Raw genomic sequence first — 27,056 nt, forward strand, 5'->3', positions numbered from 1 at the left:
AGGGCAGAGCCAGCATACATAGCAATCGTTTAATTCTCTGATTCTTCCTATCCGCTCCATGACGCATCAACAAGGACACACAAATCCCGCCGTCCTGTTGCCAATGAGAGACGGGAAGAAACCAGGCGTTGTAGAGACCTGCGCGTCCGACGATGCAGCAACTGAACGCGAGACCTGCAAACGCACAAAACTGCCGAAAGAAAGAAGACAAGAAGGCGCGCAGGACCCCGGACCATCCATCCATCCCTCATGTACGTAAACCTCGCATCCGGTGTCCCGGGGGAAGGGGGGAGAAAACGCAAAGCGTCCAAGTCTCGATGCCCTGGGTTGAAATCCAACCCCCATGCCCCCCCATCCTATTCCTCGCTTCCACGTCGACAGGACGAAGTCGGAAGAAAGTCATCGGCTTCTTGTTCGACTCCACATCATCTCAGTTTGAGCAACAGAATGGGGAGAGCGGGGAGAGGGCGCCGCGCTTGAAAAAAAAAAATAGTAATAAAACAACAAGTGTAAAGAAGTTTGGCGCTTCGTAGCTGAAAGAAAGCTCGACGAGTCGTAGTCAGCAGGACCTCAACTGCCATGAACCAAGTTCCCAGCGCAGACCAAGGGGCGAGGAAACAAACGCGATCAAGAAGAGGCATTCAAGGGGAATCAAAAGCCAAGACCTCCGCCACGCTCGAGCATGCTGGCGCCCCGAAGCACATCCCCGCCGCTCAGTCCGTGTCCCCCTCGCCGTCGCCGGCTGTCGGCACGATGCCCTCGTCCTTCCACCTGGCAAAGGCGTCCACATGCTCGCGCACCTCGTCCGGGCTCATGTCCCTCGTCCACGGGGGGTTCTGCACCATCTTGTCCTGCAGCTTGTTCTTGCGAATGGTGCTGAGCGCCGAGCGGAGGTTATCCCGTCGCTCGGACATGATGGGCGTCTTGGGCGACTGGTCGTAGATGAAGTACTCGGACGTGCCGGGTGCCCAGACCATCTTGGAGCTCTTGAGGCAGATGCTCGTCGTCAGGTTCTCGCTATACAGCAGGGGCTTGGGCACGTTGTCGTCGTCCGAGTCCGTGTCCCCCGAGGGCATGTTGCGCGTAAGTACCACCTTTTGCAGCTTGGACCGCGGGATGCCCTCGGTCGGCTCCACGCGGATAAACGACGAGATGTAGTATTGCCAGCGCTCGCGCAACTGCATCTCGTCCATGTAAAACGTCGTGTCGTTGCGCTGCAGCCAGCGGACCGTGGCCTCGGCCTTCTGCGGAAACTGCTTGCACTGTCAGCACGACTCTCACCTGCGCTCCAAGGTTAGACTTACCCAGCAAATCACAAAAATGTCACCTTCCTTGACGCACTTCTCGGCAAACTTGCGCGCGCTAATCTCCGTCTGGTAGCTCGTCTCATCCTTCTCGCGGCTCATGAGGTACTGGTGGATCAGGTCCGGTGTCTTCTCCTTTGCGTCGTTGCTGGTGCACGTCAGGGCGAGGCGGCAAAGCGTCTTGAGCTGGTCCTGGATGGTGTACAGCTTCCAGCCGCTCCGGAGGTAGTAGTGACGCAGCACTTCCTGGTACCGCGTCTCCTCGATCTCGCCGATAAGGTAGTCCTCGATCAACTCCACCGTCTTGGGCCAGAACTTGTCGGGATCTTCGTCGGCTTCAAAGTAGTTGACAATAGTATCCGCGAACCCAATGTCTCGGGCAGGCTTGGGTCGATTGCGCCGCTCAATCTCGCGCGACACAATGTCCTTGCTCTCTTTGACCTCCACGAGCCGGCCGTAGACGGTCTGGAAGATACTGAAGAAGACGAAGATGGTCTGGTTTGCAAAGAAGTTGTACCACGGGCGGCGAAAGAAGCCGTCGGCCTTGAGCTCGCCATCGGCGTCGATGAGAGAGTTATCGCCACCCACAACGACCGGCTTGGGCACCGTCGGCATCCAGCGCTCGTTGGAGACCTCGGTGGCGGCTGCGTCGTCGAGCGCGTCGGGCATTTCTTCCTCGTTGGCCGATCCCACGTCGGGCGTCGTCTCCTTGCTCCCGGACGCCGCGCTGTCCTCCTTTTGGCTCCGCGGCTTGCTGCCGTTGCGACCGGGATCGAGAACCCCCCTAAGAAGATCTCCTTTCTTGCCGTTGCGCTTGCCGCGGCCGTTGGCCAGCTCGGTCGGCATCGGATCCTCGACCTCTTCCTCGGCCGAGTCAGGAGGTATCTTAGGCACCCTCTCTTGCACCGCGTCCTCGTTAAGGTCGAAAAAGTTCGTAATGAAGGACTCGAAAAACTCGGAAAGCCGCTCTTTCTCCTGGGCGCTGTGCTGGCCGCTATGGAGGGGGTAGAGCATCATGAGGCGGAGCAGGTCGAGAACGACGTCCTTGTCGCTAAAGTCCCAGACCAGCTGGTATCGGGGCGCCTTGCCCTTGAGGACACGCTCGCGCCGCTGTTCTTCGTGCTTGGTCTTGATGACGTCGACGAGGTGCTTGGCCGTCAGGTTCCTCTTGTCGTTGCTCTTGACGAGGATGCCCATGTGGTCGAGGCTCTTGAGGTACATGTGCTCCGTCTGAGCGTGCCACACCTTCTCCCACTCGCGCTGGGAGAAGCGCCACTCTTCGTCCTTTTGCTTCATGCGGGTGAGGAGGATGGGCACCACGTTGAACGGGTGGCTAAACAGGTCGTTGACCACCTCGATGCCCCTTTCGCCATATATCTTCTTACAGATGCGCTTGAATATCGAGGTGCTCTGACCCGCAAGCGCCGCCGGCATGTGGAAGGCCTCCCTCTCTGCCGGCGACATGGCCAGCATCTGCTGAGCCACGGGCTCAAGCAGCTGGATGCATTTGAGGTTGATCTCAATGTTGAAGTCGTAGTCATGGCGCTCCTCCTCAATGCGGTGCAGTCCTTCCTCAAACTGGTTCTTGCGGTGCGCCACGAAGCCAGAGTCCTCACTCGCCCAGGTAGGGTGAGAGGCCCACTGGTCGTTGAGAACCGAGTTACACAGCTCATCACGTCCACTGCACGGCTTGAGACGCTCCTTTTCGCGGAGACGGGTTAGCATGCTCAAGGACGAGACGGCGTTCGCGTCTACTGTACTTACACGCTTAGGCAGAAGCCTGTAGCTCGGTCCGTAGCCGCGGCAGTTGCTAAGAGAGAGCTTCTCGGTCGGCGGCGCAGGCCGATTGTCAATCATGACGTCGTGCGAGTCGACGCCAACAAATGTCTTCCAGAAGCTCATGAGGTCAGGGTTTGCGCCTATGAAGAGCGCGCCCTTGTGGAAGAGCGTGTTCTTGTCAATGATGTTTTGGCTGAAGAGGTTGCACAGCTTGAGGAACTCGTTCATGGAAGATCTGTTGCTCAGGAACTTCTTGACACGTTCGAAGAAGGCTATTTCTTCCTGGCTCGAGGTTGCCGAGGCACGCGCCGGATACGGCTCGGGCATCACCGGGGTGAGCGTTGGCTCAATCGCCGCCGCAGTGTCCCCGGCCCCTCGGGCGTGGCTGAGCTTGGGTCGCTTGTTGCCGTTGATGGCATTCTGTGGGAATCGTCCGACCGCAGCCGTCTCGATAAGCAGGGCCTCGGCGCTCTGGGCCTGCTTGTCGGTGCGGGGGCGCTTCTTGTCCTTGCTTGCGCTCGCAGGCGGGGCAAAGCTCCCGAGAGGGGGCAGCTTTTGCCCGTCTCTCATGCTCGGCTGCGGAGTGTGGCTCGGGCCCGGAGGCAAGGCGTCCTCAAGCCTTCCCTGAGCTGCTTTGGCCTGCCCGGCCGACTCTGGCAGGAACTGCTTGAAGTCCTCGAGAAGGTCCGGGGCTGAGTTGAAGAGGGTCGTGACCTGGGCATAGACGTCCTGGATGGGTTTCTGCTCTCGTTGATACGTCTGCAAGATCTCAAGAAACTGCTTGTAGATCTCTGGCTTGTCTTGGAAGCGATTCTGCAAGAAATGAATCGTGAGTATCATCCTGGTCAGCGGTGGGGGATTGAGAAACTCACCTTAATTTTGTTGACGTAGCTGATGGCATGGTTGAACTCAACAGGGCCCCTGCGCTCCATGCTGGCTTGACTCCCGTTGACGCCGCCAGGACCGGCACCAGGAGCTGGGGTCTGGGGACCGCGAGGGGCTGGGCCACCAGCAGCACCCGCGTTGCCCGGCATCTGGGGTGCGTTCCTCTGCGGGCCAGCCGCCTCGAACGCAGCGTTCTGTGCAGCCGCCTGGACGAAAAGGCTGGCGCCGCTCTGTGCCGTGGTGCTGAAGCTGGCTTCCGGGCTCTCGACGTTGTGCTGAGCCCGTTGCTGCCACTGGCCGCCACGCTCGGGGAAGGGGACTTGGCTGCCGCCCGAGCCATGGCCGTCGCCTTGGCCGCGCCCAGCGATGGACTGGACAGTCGTGCCCATCGGGGTGGTGACTCTGATAGTGTTTGGGTCGTTTCCTGCGCCGCATTCGATTCTATAGCCGGGAGGCAGAAATGTGTTGAAGCCCTGGATGAGATTCGGGTGTCCGGCAAACAGCTCGGACACTCTGTTGATCACTCCTGGAGTATCAATGCTAAAGAAACGCTTAGCCGCCGGCCAGAAGGCAAAGAGAGAGAGGGGGCAGCTCACGCCTGGCTCTTGAAGTCCTTCATGATATCTAGGAATCGATTGTAAACATCGGGCTGATCGTGAAACTGAACCTTGACCTGGTCAAGGTACGTCAGGGCATCCTGCGAGGTCCATGATTAGCTCGTGCTCAGCGATGGTTTTTGGTGCAGAGTTGGCGGGAGCGGGCAGTACGAGAGAGCAGTGGTAAATGTTCCAAAGCTCGACATTGTTTCCGCAGACAAGCATGGCTCTGCGGCCCCCTTCGCAGAGAGCCGACAGAAGGGCATCAGTCAGGTGTGGCATGTTGCCGACATGTCCCATGCAAACAAACCCGCTTCTGAAGGCTGTGCCAGAAGCGAGCGGCGGTGCTTGACAGCGCCGTCGTGGTCGGGCGTGGCAAATATTTGAGGCCGTTCCGATGCGGGGAAAGCGAGCAAGGGACGTGGCTAGGAAAAGAAGCAAACGACGAGAGGGAAGAGAGGGCAAGGTCGGAGGTGACGAAGATGAATGTTGGGGAAAGATTTGCAAAATGTGAATGTTTTTGCCAAACATTTGGCAACACAGTGAACAAGGTCAGAAAAGCCTGGCAGCCTAGCAGCCATGTGGTTTCTTTGCTCTCGCTTTTGTGTTGGGCGTTGCCACTGCGACACGCGAGCAACTCATGTGACTGACGACAAAACACAACTCACATTTAAAATGGGCTGCTGGCCCTGCGTAATGCCGCCTGGAATCTGGGGCCCAACAGGCACCACGCCCAGGATCGGGCCACCCTGCTTCCCACCACGCTGGCCCTCCTGTTGCGGCTGGGGGGGCTGCTGCTGGGCCTGCTGAGCTTGCTGCTGTTGCTGCTGCTGTTGTGGCTGTGGCTGCGGTTGCTGCTGCTGCTGCTGCTGCTGCGATGGACCACCTCCGTAGACTGAGGCCGTGCCGCTCGGCGCAGGCTGGGACGCACCCGGAGGAGCCTGCGAATGCGGAATGGGCGCAAAGACTTGGTGCTGGCTCGCAGCACCGGGCTGCCCGCCATGCGGCATCTGCCGACCGGGCTCGCCCTGCAGAGGCCCGCCGAAGCTGGCAGCGGCCATGGGGCCCGAGGGGGCACCCAGGTGAGCGGCGGGCGGTGGCGCGGCGCCGTTGTGGTTGGCCAGCAGGCCGCCGGGACTATGGATGGCGCCGGATATCCTAGAAGCCACGGGCTGGTGGATGGGTATCGAGCCGGCGGTGCTCTGATGGGGGGCCGGCGGGTAGCGGTCGCCCGCCTCTCGGTCTCGCTCGCGCTCGCGCTCCCGCTCACGCTCCTGGTCGCGGCGCATCTCCTCATGCTGCTGGATGGCCCGGTGGCGCTCCTCCATGTCGCGGTCGCGGTCAAAGGGCGGCCCGCCGTTGCGGCCGTGGAGGTTTTGGCTGTTCATGCTGATCTGGACAAGGGCGTCAGCAAAAAGTTTCCAGCCCACGGGGCGGACAAGAGCGGACGGCCGAAACTCGCCAAGGGGAAAAGGGAGAAGGAAACGCTTGGAGAGAGAGCGGACACGACGGCTGCGTCCTCTGCGAAGCGCCCAAGGAGAGCCGTCGGGAACAGGGGGGCAGGGCCGTCGCGAGGGAAGACAGCAAGGAGCGACGACGCGAGCAGACTTACGGCGTAGCGGCTCACCGACAACGGCGAGAATCAACATGAAAGGCAAAAGACCTCTCAGGCAGTGGTGTCGGGGTGTATAGAAAGAGGTCGATGGCGGCGCGCAAGAGTAAGAAATAAGGGGGGCAGATGCGTGTGTGCAGAGTTGGGGGGAGCTCTGCTGCCTTTGCTGGGCGCACAAAGAGAGTTGAGAGTGACGGGATCTGATCTGACGGACCGACCGCCCAGGGCCCAGGGGTGGGGCCCACTGACAGCAGTCCGCAATAGCGCGGGAAGCCTGCCCCGTCACGTGCTGATAAGTCGCACCCTACGGCTGTCGCAAGGCGCCGCCCCGCCTCCGGGCCTTATCTCTGGCCAGCCTTGCGAGCAAACCAATGTCGTCACGGCGTGAAGAGCCGAAGCGAAGCGCCTGCACCGCACAGCCGCGAGCAAAAGGGTTAGTGGCCCCATTCTCCAGGCACAAGCTTACGCACATCCATCCCCTGCTTGGCCTCGCCCTTTGTCCCTTGCTCGCAAAGTTTGGCCACGCTCCATCAATGGGAACTTGTTTCTCTTCATGACGGCAAACCTCAGATGGCCGCTCTGAATATACTGCACGCAATGCCACAGACCGCTCCACACTCAAAGAAAATGCTTCGCCTGTCAATCACCAATCTGTCTCTGCGCGCCTCAACTCCAAACGCAATACGTACCAAGCCGTGCTTTGAAAAGCACCCTGTTCATCAACCACCAGTGACAACTCCTCGTCTTTTCACCTCGTTAATATCATTGTATGAAGAGTAAAATTTAAAATTTCGCTAACCTCGTTTCTATGCGCCTACGATACGTCCACGGGTGCCCCTCCGCGATCCCTCTGCCTTTACGAGCCTGGCGGCGGCGGCGGTGGCGGCGGCGCGGGCTTTCGGATAATCTTAATCTTTGGCCGGGCACTCGCCTGTGTCCCAGACGCCGGGCTATCAGCCTTGGACGTAGGAGCCGGTGTCACGGGGGCGTTGGCTGGCGCCTTGGCCGGCTGCGGGACAGCTTGGGGCGAGGCCGAAGCGCCGCCGCCGCCGGTTGGCAAAGGCTTCCGCTCTCCCGTCGGGAGCGGCTTCCTCGCAGGTTTCGCGGGGGCAACCTCCTTCGCGGTACCCGGTGCAGACTCCTTCGGGGCTCCGGACGGCAAGGCGGTCCTGCCACCTGGTGATGGGCCCCAAGGCTGACCCAGAATGACGGCAAGACGCGTGGGATTGTTTGTCTTGAGCGTGACGATCCGTCTCTTCTTGGCCGGCTTGATCGCCTCCAGGTTCACCGGCCGCGACTCCGTCTTAGGGCGCTTCGGCGCCGGCGTGCCACCGTCTTCCTTTTCCGGACGGGCTCTTTTGGCCGATTGGGTAGAAGGTGTCTCTGACGCTCGAGGTGCCGTCGCCCTCGTCGCCTTGGGTGGTTGAGATACGGACGGCGGAGCGGTTGCCGTCGGGAAGGCTGCTGAGCCGGGCAGGACGGAAGGGCGCTGCGGCGTCGAGGCCTTTGTGCTGATCTTGATCGACGATGTCCTGGGGACGGCGATGGGTTTCTTGGGCTCCTGGACGGGCAGCGGGGACAGCGCTCCCTTTGGCTTGATCTTGTAATACGACTTGAAGTTAACAATCATCGACGAGGGATGCGCCCCGCCGTGTCTCGCGGCCGAAGATCCGTGCGCGCGCGCTCGATCGATGGGCTTCTGAGCCGGCCTCTCCACCTTCCAGCCCTTAGGCAGGTTCAGAGTGAGCACCCAGCTTCTGGCCTCCTCAAACATCATGGCCGCCAGGTCGAGCAGGCTCTCGACCTCGGCGCGTCCGAGCTCTGGGTGGTCGAGCGCCTTACGCACCGCCGTGCTGTAGTGCCTCTCGTCCTTGCCGTACGTCTCCTCCATCTCCTTGCGCAACGCCTTGAGCGCGGCGTCGAGGTTTTCCTTTCGCGCAAACATGATCTTTCGAGCCTCAATCTCCTGGGCGCTGTCCTGGACTAGCAGCAGCGGATCCGCCTCGTCTAAGGCCGGCTCATTCTGGGCCACCTTGGTGTGTTCCCCAAAAGCAATGGCTGCGAGCCCGCGCGCCATGGCCTGGATGAGCTTGTTGCGCACGTACGGCGATCGGTCCGTCATGAGAGAGTACAGGAAAAATGAGAAGAAAGTCGGCTCCATCAGGGCGCCGAGATCAATCAAGGCTTCAAAGGCCTTGATCCGTATCAGGTCGCGGGTCCCGTCCAGGACATACTGCGCAAAGTCCGTGTACTGGGAAGGGATAACCACCGCCTTCATCAGCCGCTGCTTCGCGTCCAATCCCGCAATGGTCCAGATGTTTTGGTACGAGTTTGTCCATTCGTCGCGCCGCAGGACTCGTTCTATCTGCTCAAGGGCTTCCTCGAGGAACTGGCGTTCCTCCTCACTGGGGACCTTGTTCTGCCGCGAGAACCAGTCGTCTTGCTGCGACGGAATGAGGGACGTGGCCAGGGCTTCCAACAGAGTGGCTATGTAGAAGTGATCCGAGTGGGGGTTGTCCTCGTTGTTGTTGAACAGGAGCTGGTCCATAATGAAGCGACGAGCCTCGAGCGGACACCTGTACGTGTGGTCCCGGACGTCGGCAACGGCCTTGATGATGGCGCACCGCACGTTGTACTGCTTTTTGTCGGAAAAGTCGTTTGGGTAGGGCTGGTTCGTCTGGTCGTAGCAAAACATCTCGCGAAAGGCCCTCAGGAGCTGCCGCAGGCCGAGCATGGGAATGTCCTTGATGTTGGCCTGCCGAGTCAGGGCCCGCGCCGCCATGGTGCGAATGCCGTGAAAGTAGCGACGGTCGACCAGAGTCCGCACCAGGAAGCCCGACGCGATGGGATGGAGCGGCCCCTGGCTCAGGTACAGCATGGCATCCTGTTGCGCCACCACGTCCCTGTCCTGCTGCAGCTGGGACACGTACATGTACGGCTCGAGATTCCGCTTCATGTCGCAAGCCCACTCAAAGTCGGCGTCGATACGGATCCATTCGTAGGATTCCTGGTCCATCTTCCGCTCCGTCTCGGGATCCCACTCTATGAGCTCCCAGTCTCTCAGGTCGTCCGGACTCTGAAGCACGTCGCCGAGGCTGTAGAGTAGCGCATCATCGGCGTTTTCCGCGATTTCTGCGCTTGCGCCGGCGTTTTGCTTCTCCTTTAAGCGCCGAGTGCGCTTGAGGCGCTTGTACTTTGTGTTGTAGGGGATCTCGAACTTGGTTGAGCGCGTGGCGTCCTCACGAATCTCCAAGATGTGCTCATACGGGGTCCCGTCTGCTTCGTGGATCCTTATTGTCATGGGGCCCGTGAACAGCGGCTGCACGTCGTCGACATTGAGCCCGGCCCGCCGTTCCTTGACGACGCGTAGGAAGTCGCCCTTTTCCATTTCTGCCTTTTTGCTGGCCTGGTGCTGAACTTGATTGAGGGTCAACTCGACGCAGAGCCTCTTCTTATTGAATTTGGCCTTGATGTCGAACCTCGGGCAGCCGGTGCCGTAGATCCACTGGTTCCAAAACGTCTCGAGGCGGGTCCGCGAGCCCTTTTCGCAGGTGACCCTAAACTTTTCCGTGTCGAGGATGGTCGACTTGTCGCTGCTCTCAATCTGAGCCTTTGTCAAGAACTTTTGCAGGATGCGCGTCAGACCATGGCCACCCGACGCCTTGGCCAGCCTCTTGTCGAGGATGAAGATGACAACGGGGGCCTTGACGGCCATGAAGTCCATCTCGGACTGGTCGAGATGGAGATGTGGCCCAAGCTCCCACAGCGAGGGTCGGCCAACGTCCATCCGGACGAGCTTGTCGGAGGTGGCCTTTATGCGAAACCGGTGCTCGTTGTTGCCGCAGAGCTTCTTCATGAAGAGATCAGTCATGTAGTGGGCGATGCCGAGGACCAGCCAGAGGTCGTTTCGCGTGTTGGGTATCATGTTGATGCCGATCCACTGGGACGTTAGCGTAAAGGCAATCTTTCTCGTCACATCCATCTCGACGTCGATGACGTCTTCGGGGAAGAGCAGCCGGTTACTGACAAAGGCCAGCGAATGCAGGGCCACGGTGTCGTCGATCATGTCGTCGAGGAAGCAGACCTTGAAGTTGCTAAAGGGATACTTGGCAAACGTATACGTCAGAAAGTCGGCGGCCATGGTCAAGGCGGCCGCCGTGTTGCGGACCCAGTCGCCGCGGTTCGGCAGGCAGTAGGCGTGGATCTTGAGAGCGCTCATGCCGAGCTTGACCTCGTCCTCTTCGGTCCGAAACTCGGAGGACAGGTCGATGTGCTCAAAGGGGCCGACGGCGAAGCCCAGCTTTTGCACAGATGCCTTCTTCTCCGGCTCAAACGTCATGATTTTCTTGTGGTCGTCTTGGGGATCCACGGCCTCCTCCATAAGGAAACCGGAGCACACGACCGTCATTTCTCTCAGCTTGTCCTCTTCGGCGAGGCGGAGGCCCCTGTCCCGCCCGTCGGGGTGCGTCTTGTCCGCTCCGGGGCCATTGGCGGAAGATACATCCTGCTGGGTAGCCAGGGCCTGTTGGAGCGCGTCACCGAGGGTGCGAGGGTACTTGATGGATATTCTCCAGTCGCAGCGCGCACCGTGGTCGTCGACGCAGGGGAAGATGCAAGAGGCGGTGCCTGGCTGGATCGAGTGGCGGGTGTACATGTGCGAGAACCTGCTATCCAGGGGGTCGACGCCGACAAAGTGTAGTCCATCGCGGGGGCTCCTGTTGGCGAAGGGGACGGTGATTTTGTACTGGCGGTGCCCCTTTTCGACGGCATCGAGGTTCGTAATGGACTTTCGGATGATGAGCCTCGGGCGGTCCTGCTCGGCCTTTCCACGCAGGCTGACGCGGAGCGACCCGTAGGCCGGCGTGCAGCCCTCGAGCTCTCTATTCTCGGCTGCAACGTCGGTCTTGCGGGTGTGGAAGATGGAGCGGGCACGGATGCGGCGCAGGTCGTGGTGCTCGGCCCTCCAGTTCCAGCCGTCGGGGTGGGAGAGCTTTTTGTAGGGGTCGAGATAGTCGACGTGGGCCTTGCGTTTCGGGCCCTCGATGACTTCGCCGTGCGCGTCGCGGAGGTCGGTTATGGTGACGCGGTCCGTATCGATTTCGCAGTGGGCAGCGTCGAGGGCAATCTCCTCAACCTTGTCGTTGAAGGTGACGACGTAGATGTCGGTGGTGCCGTCGATGCGCCTGTCGTGGAAGTTGACCTCGAGATTGACCTCCTGCTTGACGATGAAGTATTCTTGGATCGGCCGGTCCTGGATGAGCGGGAGGCCGTCGGCGCCATCGAGCAGTGGGTGCTGCTCGGCGCCTTGGAGCAGGGACATGGCGGCGAGGAGATGGCGGCGAGGAGATGGAGGGCGAAGCGAGGTCTGACAGGTTCCAGGAGGATATCTACAGCCCCAGCGAGCCCGCTTCCTCACAGGGCTTGCACCTCACAGGGCTTGCACCTCACAGGGCTTGCACCTCACAGGGCTTGCACCTCACAGGGCTTGCATCGGCGGCTGCCCTTTGCTGTGCTGTGCCCCGGCGGGGTTTGGCCACCTCTGTCGTCAGCGCCAGTCGCCTCGCTCGTCATGACGGGGCCCAACTCTTGGCTGCCGTGACTCTGTCGTGCGGTGTGGCGCGAGCTGTCGCCGGTCGGAGCGGACGAGTGCGTGCAGGTCGGAGCCTCGAGGCGATTCAGGAACGGCAGGCGGCACTGGATCGAGCCAGCCGCTGCAAAAAGAAAAAAATAGGATCGAGCCAGCCACTGCAAAAAGAAAAAACTAAGAGGCGGGTGGAAAAGGAGAGAACAAACGCCCGAAACGCCCGAAACGCCGCAAATTTTTTTTTAGGTGGTAGTGGCGTTGAAGGCCTGAGGGGCCACAAACGCCACGGCAACCACAGCCCCGGTCCAGACCGCAATAAGGATCAACATTGTCACAAGGACAATAGCGGCACAAAATGTTCCAATTTCGATTTGGAATATAGTGTGACGCGTTGCACCGACGGCCCCCCCCCCGGGGGTTGCCACGGCCGCGTTCTCGCCGTTGAGCGAGCTGAGGGTCCATAGTTAGCTTAAACGTAGCACTCTAAAGACCGACAAGCGTTGCAACATGCCTTGACTCCTCGGGTTCGAGGGCCGCTTGCGTCCAGGACGGCGGCTGGGGCGGCGGCGGCGGGAGCGGAGGCATTATAAACGAGAATTTTATCACAACAAAAGTTCTATTTTAATTAGCTTGATGGAGTAGCTGGACGACGGGCTATATGGATGGGACGGGCTGTATGGATGAGAGGCTGGATTGACGGGCTGGATGGATGAGACGGGCTGGATGACTTGACTTACCGGTCCATCTTCGCTGTCAATAGAGCTTGACGGAGAAAGAAAACAAGAACAGGACGGCTGCGTCCATCGCAGGATATTATCATCCTCGCAGGGTCTCTTGCCGTGTCGTTAATCCCCTACTCGCTTCTGGCTGTCGCTGGAGGCAGGTGTCGCTCCGGGTCTTGGCCAAGCGTCTACTCCGTACTTGCGTATAAGTCACGCCTGACAGTCGTGCTCGGTTGGCGCCCAGCGCAGAAGCACCCACGCTTCGCTAAGGGTTCTCAATCGGGCAAGCGAAGTGACGAGGGAAGAGCTGGAAGCAACGGGCGGCCAAGGAGCAATGGTACGCAAAGCGCTTGCCAGCTTGCCCATCGGTGCAGGGAGGACTGGACAGAGAGGCATCCGCGAGTCATTCCAAGGTGCCGATGAAGATCATGGTTGATTGGCACGCGGCTCAATGTCACAGCGGTGCATAGGAAGTTGCCAATGTCGTCGAGGCCATGAGGTGGAGGACTTGGTCCAAGCCGGCAGCCAGGACAGCCTTGGAAGTTCACAGCAAGATCAAGGTCCACCAAGAGTGAGGCGGCAGACTACTTTGCATGTGCACGTTGGAAGGCTGCGACGAAAGTTGGTCAAGACGATTCAATGTTGCGCCAGACGCGATGTGCCTTCTTCATAACAAAACTCCTCAACTCCTCTGTACGTCATCCATGCCCACGCCGCCGCCCTCACCATTCCGCTTCCTCGCCGAAGCGCAGATCACGAGGCCGTCAGCACTTCCACAGCAATGGAGGGGGGGTTGCAGAATTTGGGCTTTTCTCCCATTTCCTCTTCTTATTCTTCTTTAGCCACAGCCGGTAGGTTTGCCCTAGGGGGGAACTTGCTTCCGCCACCACAGGCAGCCAGCATCCATAGCAAGGCATCATGGAGGCTGGAGCGAAGCTTCCCTCCCATGCGTGGAATTTACTTTGGAAGACAGCTAATATAAGGAGAGCGCCAGCTCTTTCCACTCATTCCTTTATTTCTTCCCACAACCCTACTCACAATTGCCGTTCCTCACCCTCCAACATCACAACCACCACCTGCGCACTCTCACAGTCCAAGGCATTCATCGCTGGCCAAAAAATAACACAGCATCTTTTATACTCGAGCGAAAAGCGTGGCATCCAAGTTTGCACCGCACGCATCGCAAATGCAGCTCTCGCCGAAAAACACAAGGCCCCCGAACGAACGCCCGCCGCCGTACTGCGCACGCGATGGCCCGCCCCAGGAACAACGCGAGGCCGGCAGCGCCAAGGCGGACGCAGACGACTCCCCTTGGCCGCCCAAAGACATCGATTTGTCAATCATGTTCCTCCCGGATCCGATGGACCCATGGCTGAATAACGCGGCCTGGGAAGCCGATGTGGATGTTGTGGCCAAGGACGTGCCACGCCTGATGAGGGAGGGCTTCCACTGGAACGAGGCAAATATCCAGAGGGAGAAGGGACATATGGTTCTTAGAGGTTTGCCACCCATCCCGAGAAGTAGAGGTTGGAGCTACGCCCGCGTCTTTTACCTCACCGATAAACCGCGAGATGGAGGAGACGCGCAGTGGACTGCGACTCTGACGGTTTTCGCCCGCAAACTCTCTGTGCTATCCAACTTCAAACCGAGGCAGATCTCTCTCGGCAATGTTCACAGTGCTTGGGCCTGGAATCGTGACAAGAAGCTCACATACTCTTATTATGCTATCCGCCCCGGCGATAGCTTCAACACCATTTATGATGATCGGCCGCTGGAGGGATGGTGGCCATGGCCAAAGAAGAGGCAGAGCCCGCTGCAGGGATGCTGTCCATGGCTGTAGAATGGGCGGAGCTTGTTGGAGGGATGGTGGCCACGGTTAACGAAGAGCCAGGGTTGGAGGGCAGTGCCAGATGAAGTCGAGCTATAGTCAGTCAATGCATCACTTTCCTTCCAGTCTCTTGTTTGTTGTGCATTTTACTCCGTGCTATGCCACTCGTGAAGAGATGTGGTGGTAATAAAGAGGGGTAAATCAAATGGGGTTGGGCCGACCGGGGAGGCTGGCGGAAGGGCACATTTCTGCATGGCAAGGCACCACAGAACCGGCCGGCCGGCAGGCCCGAGCACCGTCCGATTCACCGCTCGGCATCGGGCCGGGAAAAAAGAGGGGCCGCCGGGACGCCCAACTAGGCAGAGTGGAGTATTCGCACCCAGTCCTCTACGGCAGCACCTCTGCTTCCGAGTCGAGATGGGCCGTAGATTTGAATCACGAATGGTCCGATTTTCGTGCCTGATCATCAGAGTGTCCCCGTGCGCGCCTGTTCCTCTCCCCCTTCCTCTTCCCCACTCCCCAGGCGCGGAGAGCATCAAGCGCAAGACCTTGACCCTCATCTAATTAGTACGCCGCCAAGTAGAAGAGCCAATCAGCGAGGGACGGCGACGTTTCTTGGCCCTAACTTGGCGGGGTAAACTGCCCGCCATCGCCGCGCCTCATGAGCCTTTTCCTCGCATCACCATTGTCACATTCTTGGCCTTGTCCAACATGGCACTGCCAGCCTGCGTCCAAGCGGCGCTCAGCATCCCCGAGGTGCTCATCCACATCCTCGAGTACGTCGACGACGAAGACCCGGAGTCGCTGCCGTCCGCGATTCGTGTCAACAAGCACTGGTTCATCTGCGGCACCGACGTTCTCTGGCGCGATGGCACCTGCGAGGCCCTGGCCAACGTGCCGCAGCATCGCCGCCAGATGTATGCCTCCAAGTTCATCTCGCTCCAGTTTTCGGGCGACGACGAGGCTGCGTACCACGCCATCTTCCAGCACCTCGAGTTCCCCCGCCTCAAGTACGTCTCTCTCGACGCCTATCGTCCGGGAGGCGGCTCCTATCCCCTCCGCCAGTACCTGCAGCCCCCCTTGGAGAATTTATTCTTCTTCGGCGGGGAGCTCGACGATGACTTGCTCCAGCACTTGCAGACGCACTGTCGGCGCCTCAAGAGAATCATCCTAGATTCGCCGGGCGTCGGGGTCACGGCCGAGTCCTTTTTCAACTTCATCGTCGGCTGCAGGTTTCTTGAGCATGTTAAGCTCGACCACCTGCTTACCGACGAGCTCATGCTGCATCTTGCCGGGCGATCCGGCCTCTTAACTTTGAGCACCCGAAAAATCTTCTCGATACAGCTCCTACAGCAAATCTTGACCCTAGCTCCTAGACCATTTAGAGCACTCAACATCTTTCACGCCGCCGCCCCCTCTGCAGCCGTGCCCTTGGTCGTCGGCTTAGCCGGTAACCTTACCAATCTTCACCTGTACATTCAAGACGCTGACTCTGACGTCCTTGGTCTTGTTTCTTCCTTGACCAACCTCCACTTCCTGTCTCTGTCTTTCGTCATGCCCACCAAACTTTCAAAACAAGGCCTCATGTCTCTAAAGGACCTCACCAGGCTCCGCACACTTGACATAGGCCCAGGCGAAAGCGAAAATGCGTCAGAACTAACAGCCTTTGAATCAGGCTTTACAGATACAGACTTTTTTGACATGGTTTCTCAGTTTCAACTTCTGTTCAGAATCCGCTTCATGGTGCAGTGCGACTTGTGTGTCGCTGTATTGTTGGAACTCGCACGATGCTGCCCCTTCCTCGAGGAGTGCGCCCTGCCTCAAGCTATGGACATGGAGGTATTACACTTTTTAGTCGGTCAAGGCCCCATTCTGTTGAGGTTGCAGTCGCTGGAATTAGGTGCTCTTCGATCTGTGGAACGTGCAGATAATGATGAGGGGTGAGACTCGAACAACAACCCCCCTCTCACTTACAACACTGACTCGTCGCAGGCAAATGCCTTCCGAGAATCTCACCGCTCTCATAAAATGCTGGTTCCCGAAGCTGCAAGAGTTGCACATCAGCGGCGACGACGAATTCTCCAAGGTCGTTGTTGACGCATTTTCAAACGAGTAGAGTCCCTAAAGCAGGTGTGGCAACTGGCAGCTTAGGGCGGACAAAGAGCCGTTCAAGCTGCCGCTGTGCTGGAGGGTTGGTAAAGACCGTGTTTAACCAGCACCCAGCCTACACTATCCCAGATATCAAAGGTAGGCTAGTGTGACTGAGTTAAGGTGTAGCGCGGATACCATAAAGTTATATGCGTATATATGCCGCGTCTACGTATAACGACCGACCTAAGAATATAAGTTAACTTCAAGTTATTTGCAAAGCTCTTTTAACTATAAGCCGACCTTACCGATGCCAATTCCCCCATCCGAGCTCCAACCAGGAGGGAGTATTGAGGTGAGCTTGATGGCTTTCAATTAGGTGACAAGACGCACTAGTCGGATGAACATGGTCACGTTCCAAACTGTTGAATACTCTCAAGGCTTTCAGGGTTTCCGCTTGGTATCATGAACAGGCTCGAATGGGGTGCTTCCGTTCAAAACTGATGAGGGCAGGCCGTTTCCCGCGAGAAAGTCGCGAACCGGGCTCAGCAAGCCAATATCCTTATCTGCGAATAAGGTTACTAGGTATTAGGATAACACTTCTCACTTGCAATGCCGAGATAACCTACCTTCAGGCTCGATGATCGATAGACATACCGGGAAGAACTCTTGCCTTTGCGTGACTTGGGAGTAGAATGGGCATTGGCCGACTAAAGACGACGGTTAGGAGGGGAAAGCATGGTTGTCCAAAATGACGGGCACCAGTACCTGGGAAAATAATGCTGGGCACACCAGCAAAGGACGCGTGAAAGTTTGAGTCGAAGCCGTATAAATCTCTGTCTTGTGGAGCTCTGGACTCACGTTAGAGGCGGGATACAAAGAGCAGGTTGGGAGACGATTGACGATCCGTCGGACGTACGAGAGGTACTCATTCCGGTAATCCAGCTTATAGCGTGTGATGATCATGATGGTGCTTTGATCGTTGAGAATATGCTGGAAGAGCCACTCGTTGTGCATGGTCACTTCATTCGACGCCTCGTGTTTGCGAGAACTTGTCATTGCCTGCCCCCTGTTCCTAGATTTGCACCATTTTTAGGCATCTGAAAAGGAAGGTGCGTTAAGAGAATGTCGCGACTTACCACAGCCATTGAGTAACTTTGCAAACGTAGGGTGCTGAGTCGAACTTCTCTCGATACACTTTCGAAAGTCGGGCGAGTGGCTCCAGAACTCGCTACAGATAATATCCATAAAAGTCTGCAGTGTCTTGTATAAGTTAACCGCATAAAGAGGCTAGAGTCGGGGTGGCGGTCAGACTTTACCTGGGCAAAGGCCTTGGAAACCCTTCTGGGGCATGAGGGGACTACGTAGCATTCCAGGGATCCCCAATGGACAGGTCGTGTACCTCTGTCCCAAGCCATGCTGTCAGGGAGGCCACCCACCCGTCGGCTATCCTCTGAACCCGAGCATGATCGGAGCAGTAATCTTTCGGAAATAGGATACGCGTTGGGTGTGGGCGCTGTGACTCGCTCAACCTCCATCAACAGCCATGATGATACCACACACACTTTCTGTAGGGTCAACGGGGGCAGCGAGCCATTGACGACCGAATTCTAGCCTGGTCCGGCTGCTACGCCCAAGAAAGCCCAGGTGTGGAAGATCTCGTGCTCTGTCAGTAACGCTTGCTGTATTGAAAGTGAGGGCATAGACGTGCGGGCAAGGACGCATCGTGTCTGGAGCCGGGAAGCCATTGTGCGACGGGCGAAATCCGTAGATGCCGTGTGCAACCGCCAGGTCTCGGATGCTTCCACCGACTATAAGGATCAGAGCGTCAGCGCCGACCAAAGCAATGAACGTGTAGATAACTTACCATCGGTTCCCAGCGTGATATCGAGCGAAGAGTAGGTAGCCAAGCCTGCCGTAGAGCCTGTGATGCTTTCTATCGAGGCTAAGTACCCATCCTCGCGAGCATTAAACGGGTAGAAATGATTGGACTAGTCCCCGATGACTTCTTGGTTGCCTCTAAACTCGACTGTCTTCGTCTTACCTAGACCTGTGGCCCTTTTTCTATGACCAGTTTGACTATAGGAGACGAGGTTTCCGAAGCGTCGTGTAGTCTACGATATGCACGGTTTTTATAGCCCGTGTGAACCTCTTTGAAATGAAATAGGTCCTTGATTGCAATTCTCATGCCGGCCAACGGAGAGCGCTGCGACATTATATAGTAGAGTCAAGACGGGACTATAACGCAAAAGGAAGAAGTCGCATAGGCCGCGGCATTTGAGAGTTTCGTACCTACATACTGACCGTGAAAAGAATGGCCATAAACGATAGAATGGGGCCGCAGCCAGCTTACGTTTAAGGGTCATCTTAAGAAGGAACCATGCTAAGGACGAAAACTTCTTATTTATCGGGAAATATCCTTAAAGCCAAATAAAGGCCATAGGTCGAGAAGAAATACGGCCCGAGCGGGATCTGCTATAAGGTAGGGATCACGAAAACCTAATGGCAACCCTAAGACGAGAGTAAGTCTATAATAGCGTCACTGAGCGACGAATTTTCCGAAACGACGAGGATATTTGCACAGAAAGGTGTCACAAAAACCATATCGTTCTACGAGTAGCGAATGTGTGCTTCTAAAGTTTTCCGGCGGTAGGCGGTTCTATTGGCTTCTAGGCATAAAAGCAGGTGATGGTGTGTGTTAAGCCGAGTCGCCGAATCTGGAATCGCCTCATGTGCCGCAAATTCCGCAAATGATAATTCCTGGGGAAAAAAGCGATGAAAAAGTGTATTGAAAGAATTGTTCGTCATTGACTGGCTCCAACATCTTGCCTTCGCAAGACAACGCTGGAACAAAAGGAGATCCTGCAAGAGCGCGCCGACTGATCAATCTTGTCTAGTCAAGTCACTTAATGCATAGTAGGCTACTTTAAGGGAGCTCTGTGCTTGTCGAGCTGGAAATAGATGTTGTCTACTCCTGGAGTTCGGAGACAAGGTATGCAGCAGCAGGAATCAAGTCCGGGCTCGTGCTCTTAGGGCTCTTAAAGGAAAGTTAGTGTCGAGAATCTCTTTGTTGATTGAATGAATCAGAATGGGAATATCAGGCTGAAGCCTACTTATTCGCGCTTTCATCGAGTTGATCACGTCTTCAGTGGCGCGAACCGCAACAGCATCAGCTGGCAAGTCTCTCTTGCTGACACTCGGGGCATCCTTGTAGCTTTCGACGGCAATCAAGAAGTACGCGACGCCCATGGCGTTGTCAGCTGACACCGACTCGCTCTGCTGGGTTGAAGCAGTTGGGGCGGCGGTAGAAAGACTACTGGAGAGGGCGACGAAAAAGATGGATGACTTCATTTTGATGTTTGATATTTGCTTGCCGTGTGGCGTTGGGTAATTATTGCGAGGCAATTTAAAGATTTGAAGGCTTGAGTGACCGTAAAACCTGGCAACTAAGAGGCAGGCCTTGGGAACGGATGCAATATGCCCCATTTTGACGGTGAGGCGTTGCTGTAACTCGTAGCCGGATAGCTTTCACGTAATGTTATTTTGGTCTCGAGGTGACGACAGCATCCCGCTACACGTTGGTTCTGCTGCTAAGAAGACTTTACCTATAGGATAGCAGGCTTTTTTGCTTAATGCCTTAGTAAGCTAGTCTATAGTTATAAGGACCTTCCTACTTAGGGGGGTTCGGCCGGATTGTTTACTTAGGCCTAACGCGGATCCTACTAACGAATATAATATTAAGGCTAACGTATAGTAGAAAAGGTCCTATTTTATAAGGCGAATTAAAGCTTATAAGGGCTTATAAGTTATAGGTAATATAAAGTAGATACTAAAGATAATATATAGCTTAAGCCGTTCTTTTAGTTCTTTTATCTTTAGACTATACCCTTACTAATATAGTTAGTTAGATTAAGTCTTTACTAAGTCAGCCCACCTAAAGTCCGGCACACCCTAACACCGGCACTCTCTACAATACTAAGGCAGGCACATTCTAACAGTAATTAAAGCCGCATTTTAACGTTACGATAGTTAATTATAGTGTTTTCTAGCTATTTAAGCTGCCAGCTACTACATAGAGCTTTAAAATCTACGTCTTGATTGGCTGCGGCAATAGCAGCCGGCTCGAGGATGCGCTCGAGCCGCTGCCTCGTCTTAATAACTTAATCAATCCGTACGAACCGGCTATTAGGATCCTATAGAACCTTTTTCTATTTTCGAGGCCGTAGACGATGCAATTAATGCTTAAGCTATTATATTCGAAGCTAGGCAGCTTTAAGCTGCTAATTTTAATTATTAAGGGCGCGGCTAACTTTACTAAAGAGTAGTCGGATTATACGGTTAACTTAACCGCGATTTTCTAGCCCTATAACGAGGCGGCGAACTTCTTATAATCGTTTAGGCGTTTTAAGGGCATTTTTATTAGCTAAGGAGCTAATATTCTTCCTTTTTAATAGCGTTAACGGCGTTAACGGCTATAGTAAGACGAAGCGGCTTAATAAGGGCTTTACTATATTAATTAGCTATAAACTAAACCCGCGCTAACCTCCCTTAATATTCTTTTCGGTTAGGCTAGCCTGCCGGGCTTTATAGTAGATACGAAGGAAGGTAGCCTTGCTAATTAGCGCTATATTATCGAAAGATACGATTTTCTCGAGTTAACGTTAGTATACGGCTTTAATAGGCGAGAAAACCGAGATATCGAGTAGTTAAAGGATATATAAGGAGTATAATAGTAGGAAAAGGAGATATATACTATTCTAGAAGTATTTATATATAAAATTATTAGTCTAATAACTCCTATAGCCGTTAATAATAAGAAAAGTATTGCCTTACTTATAGTGCTATATTTAAGGGATAAAAACCTACTTTAGCTACTAAATAGCGATAGTATTACTTATCTAGCCCTTTAAGGAGGCAATAAAGTCCTAATCTTATAGAAAATTAAATTCGTTAGGGAACTATTAGTATTAAAGGTCTTAACCCTTAAAAATCATAAGGGGAGTTAAGGCCTAGCCTATAGTAGAGATGCATTTAACTATTATAGTCTAATAACGCGATCCTAGCCGCTTTTTAAGAGTCTCTTACTTCTCTAAGCTCCTTAGTACTAGACTATTAGAGCCGAGGCCCTTAAGGATGCCCGTTTCGTCTATATTAAAGCGGGACTCCGGTAGGATTGCCTATATAGCCGGCAGCTTAAGCAATTAAAACTATTCCTCGATACGGGCTATAGAGGCGCCGTTAACGCGAGTAGAATCGAGAGATCTACCTTTAATAGTACTAATCTCTAGGTTCCGGGCTAAAAAGCCCGAAATCTACTACTTCCTAAGCGGACGGGTATCGCCGCCGGCCTTAACGATACGGCCGGTAAATTCCTTAACCTAATAATGCGTTAAAGGTAGCCTAAGGGCGGCCTAGGCAAGAACCTAGTCGGTACGGTGTTTTTCCTGCTCTCGGCTAAGCCTCTAATATGCCTCTTTTACCTCCTTAATAAGCAGAGCCCCTTTAAGACGTATATAGAGGGTCCCTCTTAGAATACCCTACTTTCGACTAGTATAAAGCTAAGGCATCCTGTTTTTAATAGCTTCGAGTGCTTCTTAGAGCTGGTTTTTAGTATACTTAGAAAGCTAAGGCATCGCTAATATAAATAGTATTTATTTTATAATTATAGGGTAAGAGATATACGAGAAAACGCGGTTATAATATAATATATTTAACAACGCGATAGTATTATAGAGAGTGCTAGTATTAGGGTATACCGGACTTTAGGTAGGCTGACTTATTTACTAAAATAATTCCGGTCTATTAAATATAATAGCTTAATTACTATTAGTTAAGCTTAAATAGCTACCTATAGTAAGCTTCTAGCTTCTTACTTAGCTTTTAAAGTACTATTATATTTATAGTATAAAACTACCTTAAAAAGTATAAAAGCTAGGTATAAGTATTAAAGATTATTATTAGTTATTAAACTAAGGCTAGTTTATGCTTCTTAATAAACCTTAAAGGGATACTATTTAAACTTAATACTTTCTAGCTTACTATCTTATTATATACTATAGTAATATTAGTTATTTAAATTTATTAGTTAACTATAAGGGTTACCTTAGCTATAAGCTAAAGTAGCTTTTAAGTTATATTAGCTATTAATAAAATAAACTTAGTAGTTAGTATCTAGGCCTTTTCTTTAAAAGTTTCTATTAATTAGTTTTTACCTTTCTTAAGTAATAGTAAGATATAAGTTAGTTTTAAGAGTAGCTTACTATTAAAGAAAGTAAGCTTAAAAAACTAAAATAGTACCTTATAAACTAAATAGTTATATATAAAGGAGTTTACTTAAGTAATATAACTCCCTTAGCTTAAGAATATAATATAAGCTTAACTTAAGTATATAAATATCTTAATACTATAAAAGTCTTTAACTATTATAAGTTATAGGTTTAGGCTATAGCCTAAGCTATATAGTTATATATAAAGAGCTAGATCTTATATATATATATATAAGCTAGCTATATATAAAATAGCTTTATATAGCTTATTAATATTATTTTATAGATAGTACCTATATATATATCTCTACTTACTTTATAATAGTATAAGCTATTAACTAATAGATTTAATAGATATTTCTTTAAAGAGGGTACCGCTTCTTTAAAGAAGTCCTCTGCCCCCCCTTAGATAGATAGGAAGTATTATAACTATCTTAAAAGCAATTAAAAGCGCGATAACTAGCGAGAAAGATAAGGTTCTTACTATATTAAAGAAGCTATTTATAAGACTAGTATTAACCTCTATAACCTTTATAACGCTAGTTATAGCGGCGATACTATTAATATAAAAGCTACTCCCTTAGCTAACTTAGGATAATAAGCTAAAGTCCTTTTACTTTTTCCTTAGCTAGCTATAAATAAAGTTTATAACTAATATATAAGGGTATATATATTATAGTATAATTAGTTAGGTAGTAGAGATAGCTAGAAGTACTATGCTTTATATATTATATTCTCCTTATTATAAGACTAAAGCTTATAAAAAGAAAGATTTCTCTTCTTTAGTTAAATAGTAAGTAGTTTATAATATATAAGTAAGGTAAGTACGATTCCTTACTAATACCCTACTAATATATTAATACTATATACTTAAGTGCTTTATTAGCCTATACCTCTTAATAGCGCTCTTATAATTATCTCCCCTCTTATATAAACGTCTTAGCTATATCTTTAATATATATTACTTTCGCTATACTATATATATTTAGTAAAAAAGAGAGGTAGTTTTAGTTATATATCGCGTATATATAACTATATAAGTATATATTAGTCTATACTTTATAACGTTAATAGTTATTATACTATTAGTTACTACTAAGTAACCGTTATAGTATCGCCTATATATTAGCCGCGTAACCTTAATATAAAAAGCATATATATATATCTTTTACTTCTTTTATTTTCTTTTTTTAACTCTTTTACTTATAATTACTATAGAGTTTTATACCTTTTTTTATTAATCCCTTATACTTTTTTATATTACTTTTTATTAATAATTTATTAATAATAATACCTTCTATACTAAAGAAGATAAAGAACTATAACGCTGATTTCCTATACTATATATAGGAGTAGGTAGCGGCGGGTTCGCCCTTAAAGTATAAGCGATTAGCTTAAAAGTCTCGCGGTAACGCTAGTTCCCCTTTAGTAAAGAAAGCTAAGAAAGGTATAAGGGAATCCTAGTCTTAAGAGACTTTTAGTCTAGGACTTAATATTAGTAAGGGTTATACCCTTATTACCTTACTAAATACCCTAACTTTAACTACTAATAAGCCTACCTCTATAGGCTAGGAAACTTATAAGTCTATTACCTTTATTAGCGACGCTAATACTAATAAGGAGATTATACCTAGGCGCTCTTAGGTAAGTACTAATAACCTAGCTACTCTATCTTAATAGGGCGGCTCTAGCTAATAAGAGATTATCGCTTAGGCCGCTCTTTAAAATAAGTAAGCTAATATTAATAATAAGGCCTAGCTAAATAAGGGCTAAGACGATCTTAATACCTAGCTAAATAAGGGCTAAGATAACGATAATAGTAATAATAAAGATAGCTATAATCTAACTCCTTTTACTAATAAACCTAAGAATAGCGGCGCTAAAGATAAGGGTACCTAAGCGGCGGTATAAGGCAGTCGCGCTCCTATAAAAAAGTATACCTAATCTAAGGCTAAAGCTTACTTAGTTAAGTCCTAGGGGGTTATCTCTTATAAGCTCTAGTATATATATTATTTTAAGATAGTTATTAAGGAGTATAGTATAACTAAGCTTAAGCTTATTAAAGTACTCTTAATTAACTATATTTTCTTAAGGGTTTCCTTAATATACTATAAGTAGTACTATAAATATACCGCGACTTATAACTAGGTAAGTTTCCCTTTAACTTTAAATATTATAATTAATAAGCTAATCTTTCTTAAGGCCGTTACTTTTATATTTAATAACTAGGCTAATATAGTTACTATCGTTAAGTACTTATATAAGCTTAATAAGCTAAAGACTAGTAATAAGGATACTAAGGATAATAGCTTAAACGCGGGCGTACTTATTTTTAAGGAGGCTAATTAGCGCTATCTCGCTATTATAGTATAGTATTTAGCTAAGGCTTTTAACGCCGTTAAGATAGCTTATTATAAGTCCTTTAAGACTATAGGTATATAAAAGTCTACTATTATAAGTTTTATTTAACCTTTTTATTAGCGACCGCTTAATAATATACTAAGTTAAGCGTACTAACTACTATATACTAATTAATAAGCGCTATAAGCTTATTATTTACCTTAACCTTATACCCTTATTTAATATTGCTTATATAAGCTTAGAGTACTAAGCCTAGGAATCCTAGTTAAAACTCTACTTTATCGACGGCGATATAAGCTATACTTCTTAGTAATACGCTTTACTATTTACTAAGGCTAAGGTAAGTACTATCTTAATAAAGATAGGTCTTAATATAAAGGATAAAGAAGGAGTAAAGGATAGGGTAGTTTTAGTATTTTTAGAGGTATTTAGTATAATAAAGGGGGCGCTTTAGTTAGTTCCCGCTATACTAGTAAAAAAGAGAGGTAGTTAGAAATAATAAATAGGTTTTATCTTTCTTTTATTTAGTTATAACTATCCTTCTCTCCTTTATTATTAAGGTCTTAATAAAGTTATAGTTTAGTTTTATTTTCCTTAATAATATTTAATAGGTAGTATATATAGTTTTCCTTTATTCTCTTATTTTACTATTTTATATATAGTTATAGGACGTTTAAGTATACTAATATATTAATAAGTTAGTAGCAATTTAATAGGGATTTATTACCGATTTAGTAGCGTCTTCCTACGCTAATAGGTCTCCCTACCTTACTTAGTTTTATACCTCTTTTTCCTAGTTAAGCGAGTAGTATATTCTTTAATAAGGTCTTAGCTATTCGCTATATCTTTAGTATTAACTTATTAGTTATACTTAGCTAGCTATCCTTTTTATTTAATAAGGAAAAAGGTATTACTTTTAGATCTCTTTTAGTCTTTAATCTCTTAGCCTTCTTATTTACCTTTATTATCCTTTAAGTTTAGTATTAATAGGGTTTCGCTATCTTTATAAGTACCTTTACGCTCTTTTAATAGCTTTAAGAGACTAATATAAAAAACGTTATAAAGGTATAAGTACTTCTTAAGGAGTATAAGATAATATACTTACTTTTTAATAGCTTATAAGACCTAAAATAGTTTAATATACTTAGGTAAGAGTTTTCTTTTTTTATCTTTAAGGTATAAGTTTTTTATTAATAATACTATAAGGTCTCTTACTTTTAGTATAAGTAGTTAGTACCTTAAATCGTAGTATTTTACTTATAATTTAATAGCCTTTCCTTAGTATTCCTTAAGCTTCTTTTATAACTCTTATAACTTAGTAACTCTTACTCTTACTTTAGGTACCTCCCTTAAAATAATATTATCCTTAATATTAATATAAAAGTTTAAAAAAAACTTCTCGCGAAACTAATATACGCTTATAGTAGGTATATATTACGACTAAAATACTAACTAATACTAGGAATTAATTTAGCGGTATTAATTACCCTTAGTAATAATACTATACTAAGGCTAAGGGGTAGGTAAACGTAGTAGCGGCTATTAATATACTAGGCTCGACTAAAGCGCGTAGCGTAAAGAGACGCTACTTAAATTTATATACCTTAATAGGGCGAGTTAATAAACCTAAAGTAGCGATACGATACCGGCCTAAGCGCTAAGCGACCTTATAAAAAAAGCGGTATACGATAAACTTATAGGCTTTATCCTAAGCGTATAGTTTAGTAGGGTATAGGTAGTAGTTAAACGGCTTTTTAAGGCAAAGAGCTATACCGGTAGCGCGTTATCGGCGGTACTTTATATAAACGAGAGCTTTAAGATAACGATCTAAGAAGTAATTAAGGAGGTAGTTAAGGAAGAACTCCGCCTAGGTATCGCTTTAAGCCTAGGGGGCCTTAAGCGAACCTAGGCCGCGGTTATAGCTAAGACTAAAAGACTAACTTAATATAAAGCTATAGTAAAATAAGTCCTACCGCGCTATAAATATAAGATTATTATAGTCCCTACTAAGGCGCCGCCTAAAATCCTAAG

The 27,056-nt window shown here is 50.6% G+C and overlaps 5 protein-coding genes across 5 annotated transcripts; 2 read left to right on the plus strand and 3 right to left on the minus strand.

The window, feature by feature from the left end:
* Positions 1-713: 713 nt before the first annotated feature.
* Positions 714-5,952, minus strand: HRG_01256 (paired amphipathic helix repeat domain-containing protein; the record flags this gene model as incomplete). Its single annotated transcript, XM_044859727.1, has 7 exons — positions 714-1,253; positions 1,305-3,005; positions 3,069-3,896; positions 3,956-4,508; positions 4,565-4,665; positions 5,233-5,267; positions 5,325-5,952. The coding sequence occupies 7 exons, from the start codon at positions 5,950-5,952 to the stop codon at positions 714-716; spliced, it is 4,386 nt and encodes a 1,461-aa protein (XP_044726127.1).
* Positions 5,953-7,032: 1,080 nt separating this feature from the next.
* Positions 7,033-8,454, minus strand: HRG_01257 (uncharacterized protein; the record flags this gene model as incomplete). The annotated part of the gene is made up of 1 exon (XM_044859728.1): positions 7,033-8,454. The coding sequence occupies one exon, from the start codon at positions 8,452-8,454 to the stop codon at positions 7,033-7,035; it is 1,422 nt and encodes a 473-aa protein (XP_044726128.1).
* Positions 8,455-13,668: 5,214 nt separating this feature from the next.
* HRG_01258 (uncharacterized protein) lies at positions 13,669-14,322 on the plus strand (the record flags this gene model as incomplete). The annotated part of the gene is made up of 1 exon (XM_044859729.1): positions 13,669-14,322. One exon carries the CDS (start codon positions 13,669-13,671, stop codon positions 14,320-14,322), a length of 654 nt encoding a protein of 217 aa, XP_044726129.1.
* Positions 14,323-15,021: 699 nt separating this feature from the next.
* On the plus strand, positions 15,022-16,426 carry HRG_01259 (uncharacterized protein; the record flags this gene model as incomplete). The annotated part of the gene is made up of 2 exons (XM_044859730.1): positions 15,022-16,067; positions 16,303-16,426. 2 exons carry the CDS (start codon positions 15,022-15,024, stop codon positions 16,424-16,426), a joined length of 1,170 nt encoding a protein of 389 aa, XP_044726130.1.
* Positions 16,427-16,842: 416 nt separating this feature from the next.
* HRG_01260 (amidase-like protein) lies at positions 16,843-19,749 on the minus strand (the record flags this gene model as incomplete). Its single annotated transcript, XM_044859731.1, has 8 exons — positions 16,843-16,964; positions 17,028-17,108; positions 17,167-17,249; positions 17,318-17,473; positions 17,538-17,629; positions 17,962-18,209; positions 18,266-18,334; positions 19,512-19,749. The coding sequence occupies 8 exons, from the start codon at positions 19,747-19,749 to the stop codon at positions 16,843-16,845; spliced, it is 1,089 nt and encodes a 362-aa protein (XP_044726131.1).
* Between the last annotated feature and the right edge of the window lie 7,307 nt (positions 19,750-27,056).

Source organism: Hirsutella rhossiliensis, assembly GCF_020360975.1.
Source record: "Hirsutella rhossiliensis strain HR02 chromosome Unknown scaffold00001, whole genome shotgun sequence".
Taxonomy (NCBI): Eukaryota; Fungi; Ascomycota; class Sordariomycetes; order Hypocreales; family Ophiocordycipitaceae; genus Hirsutella; species Hirsutella rhossiliensis.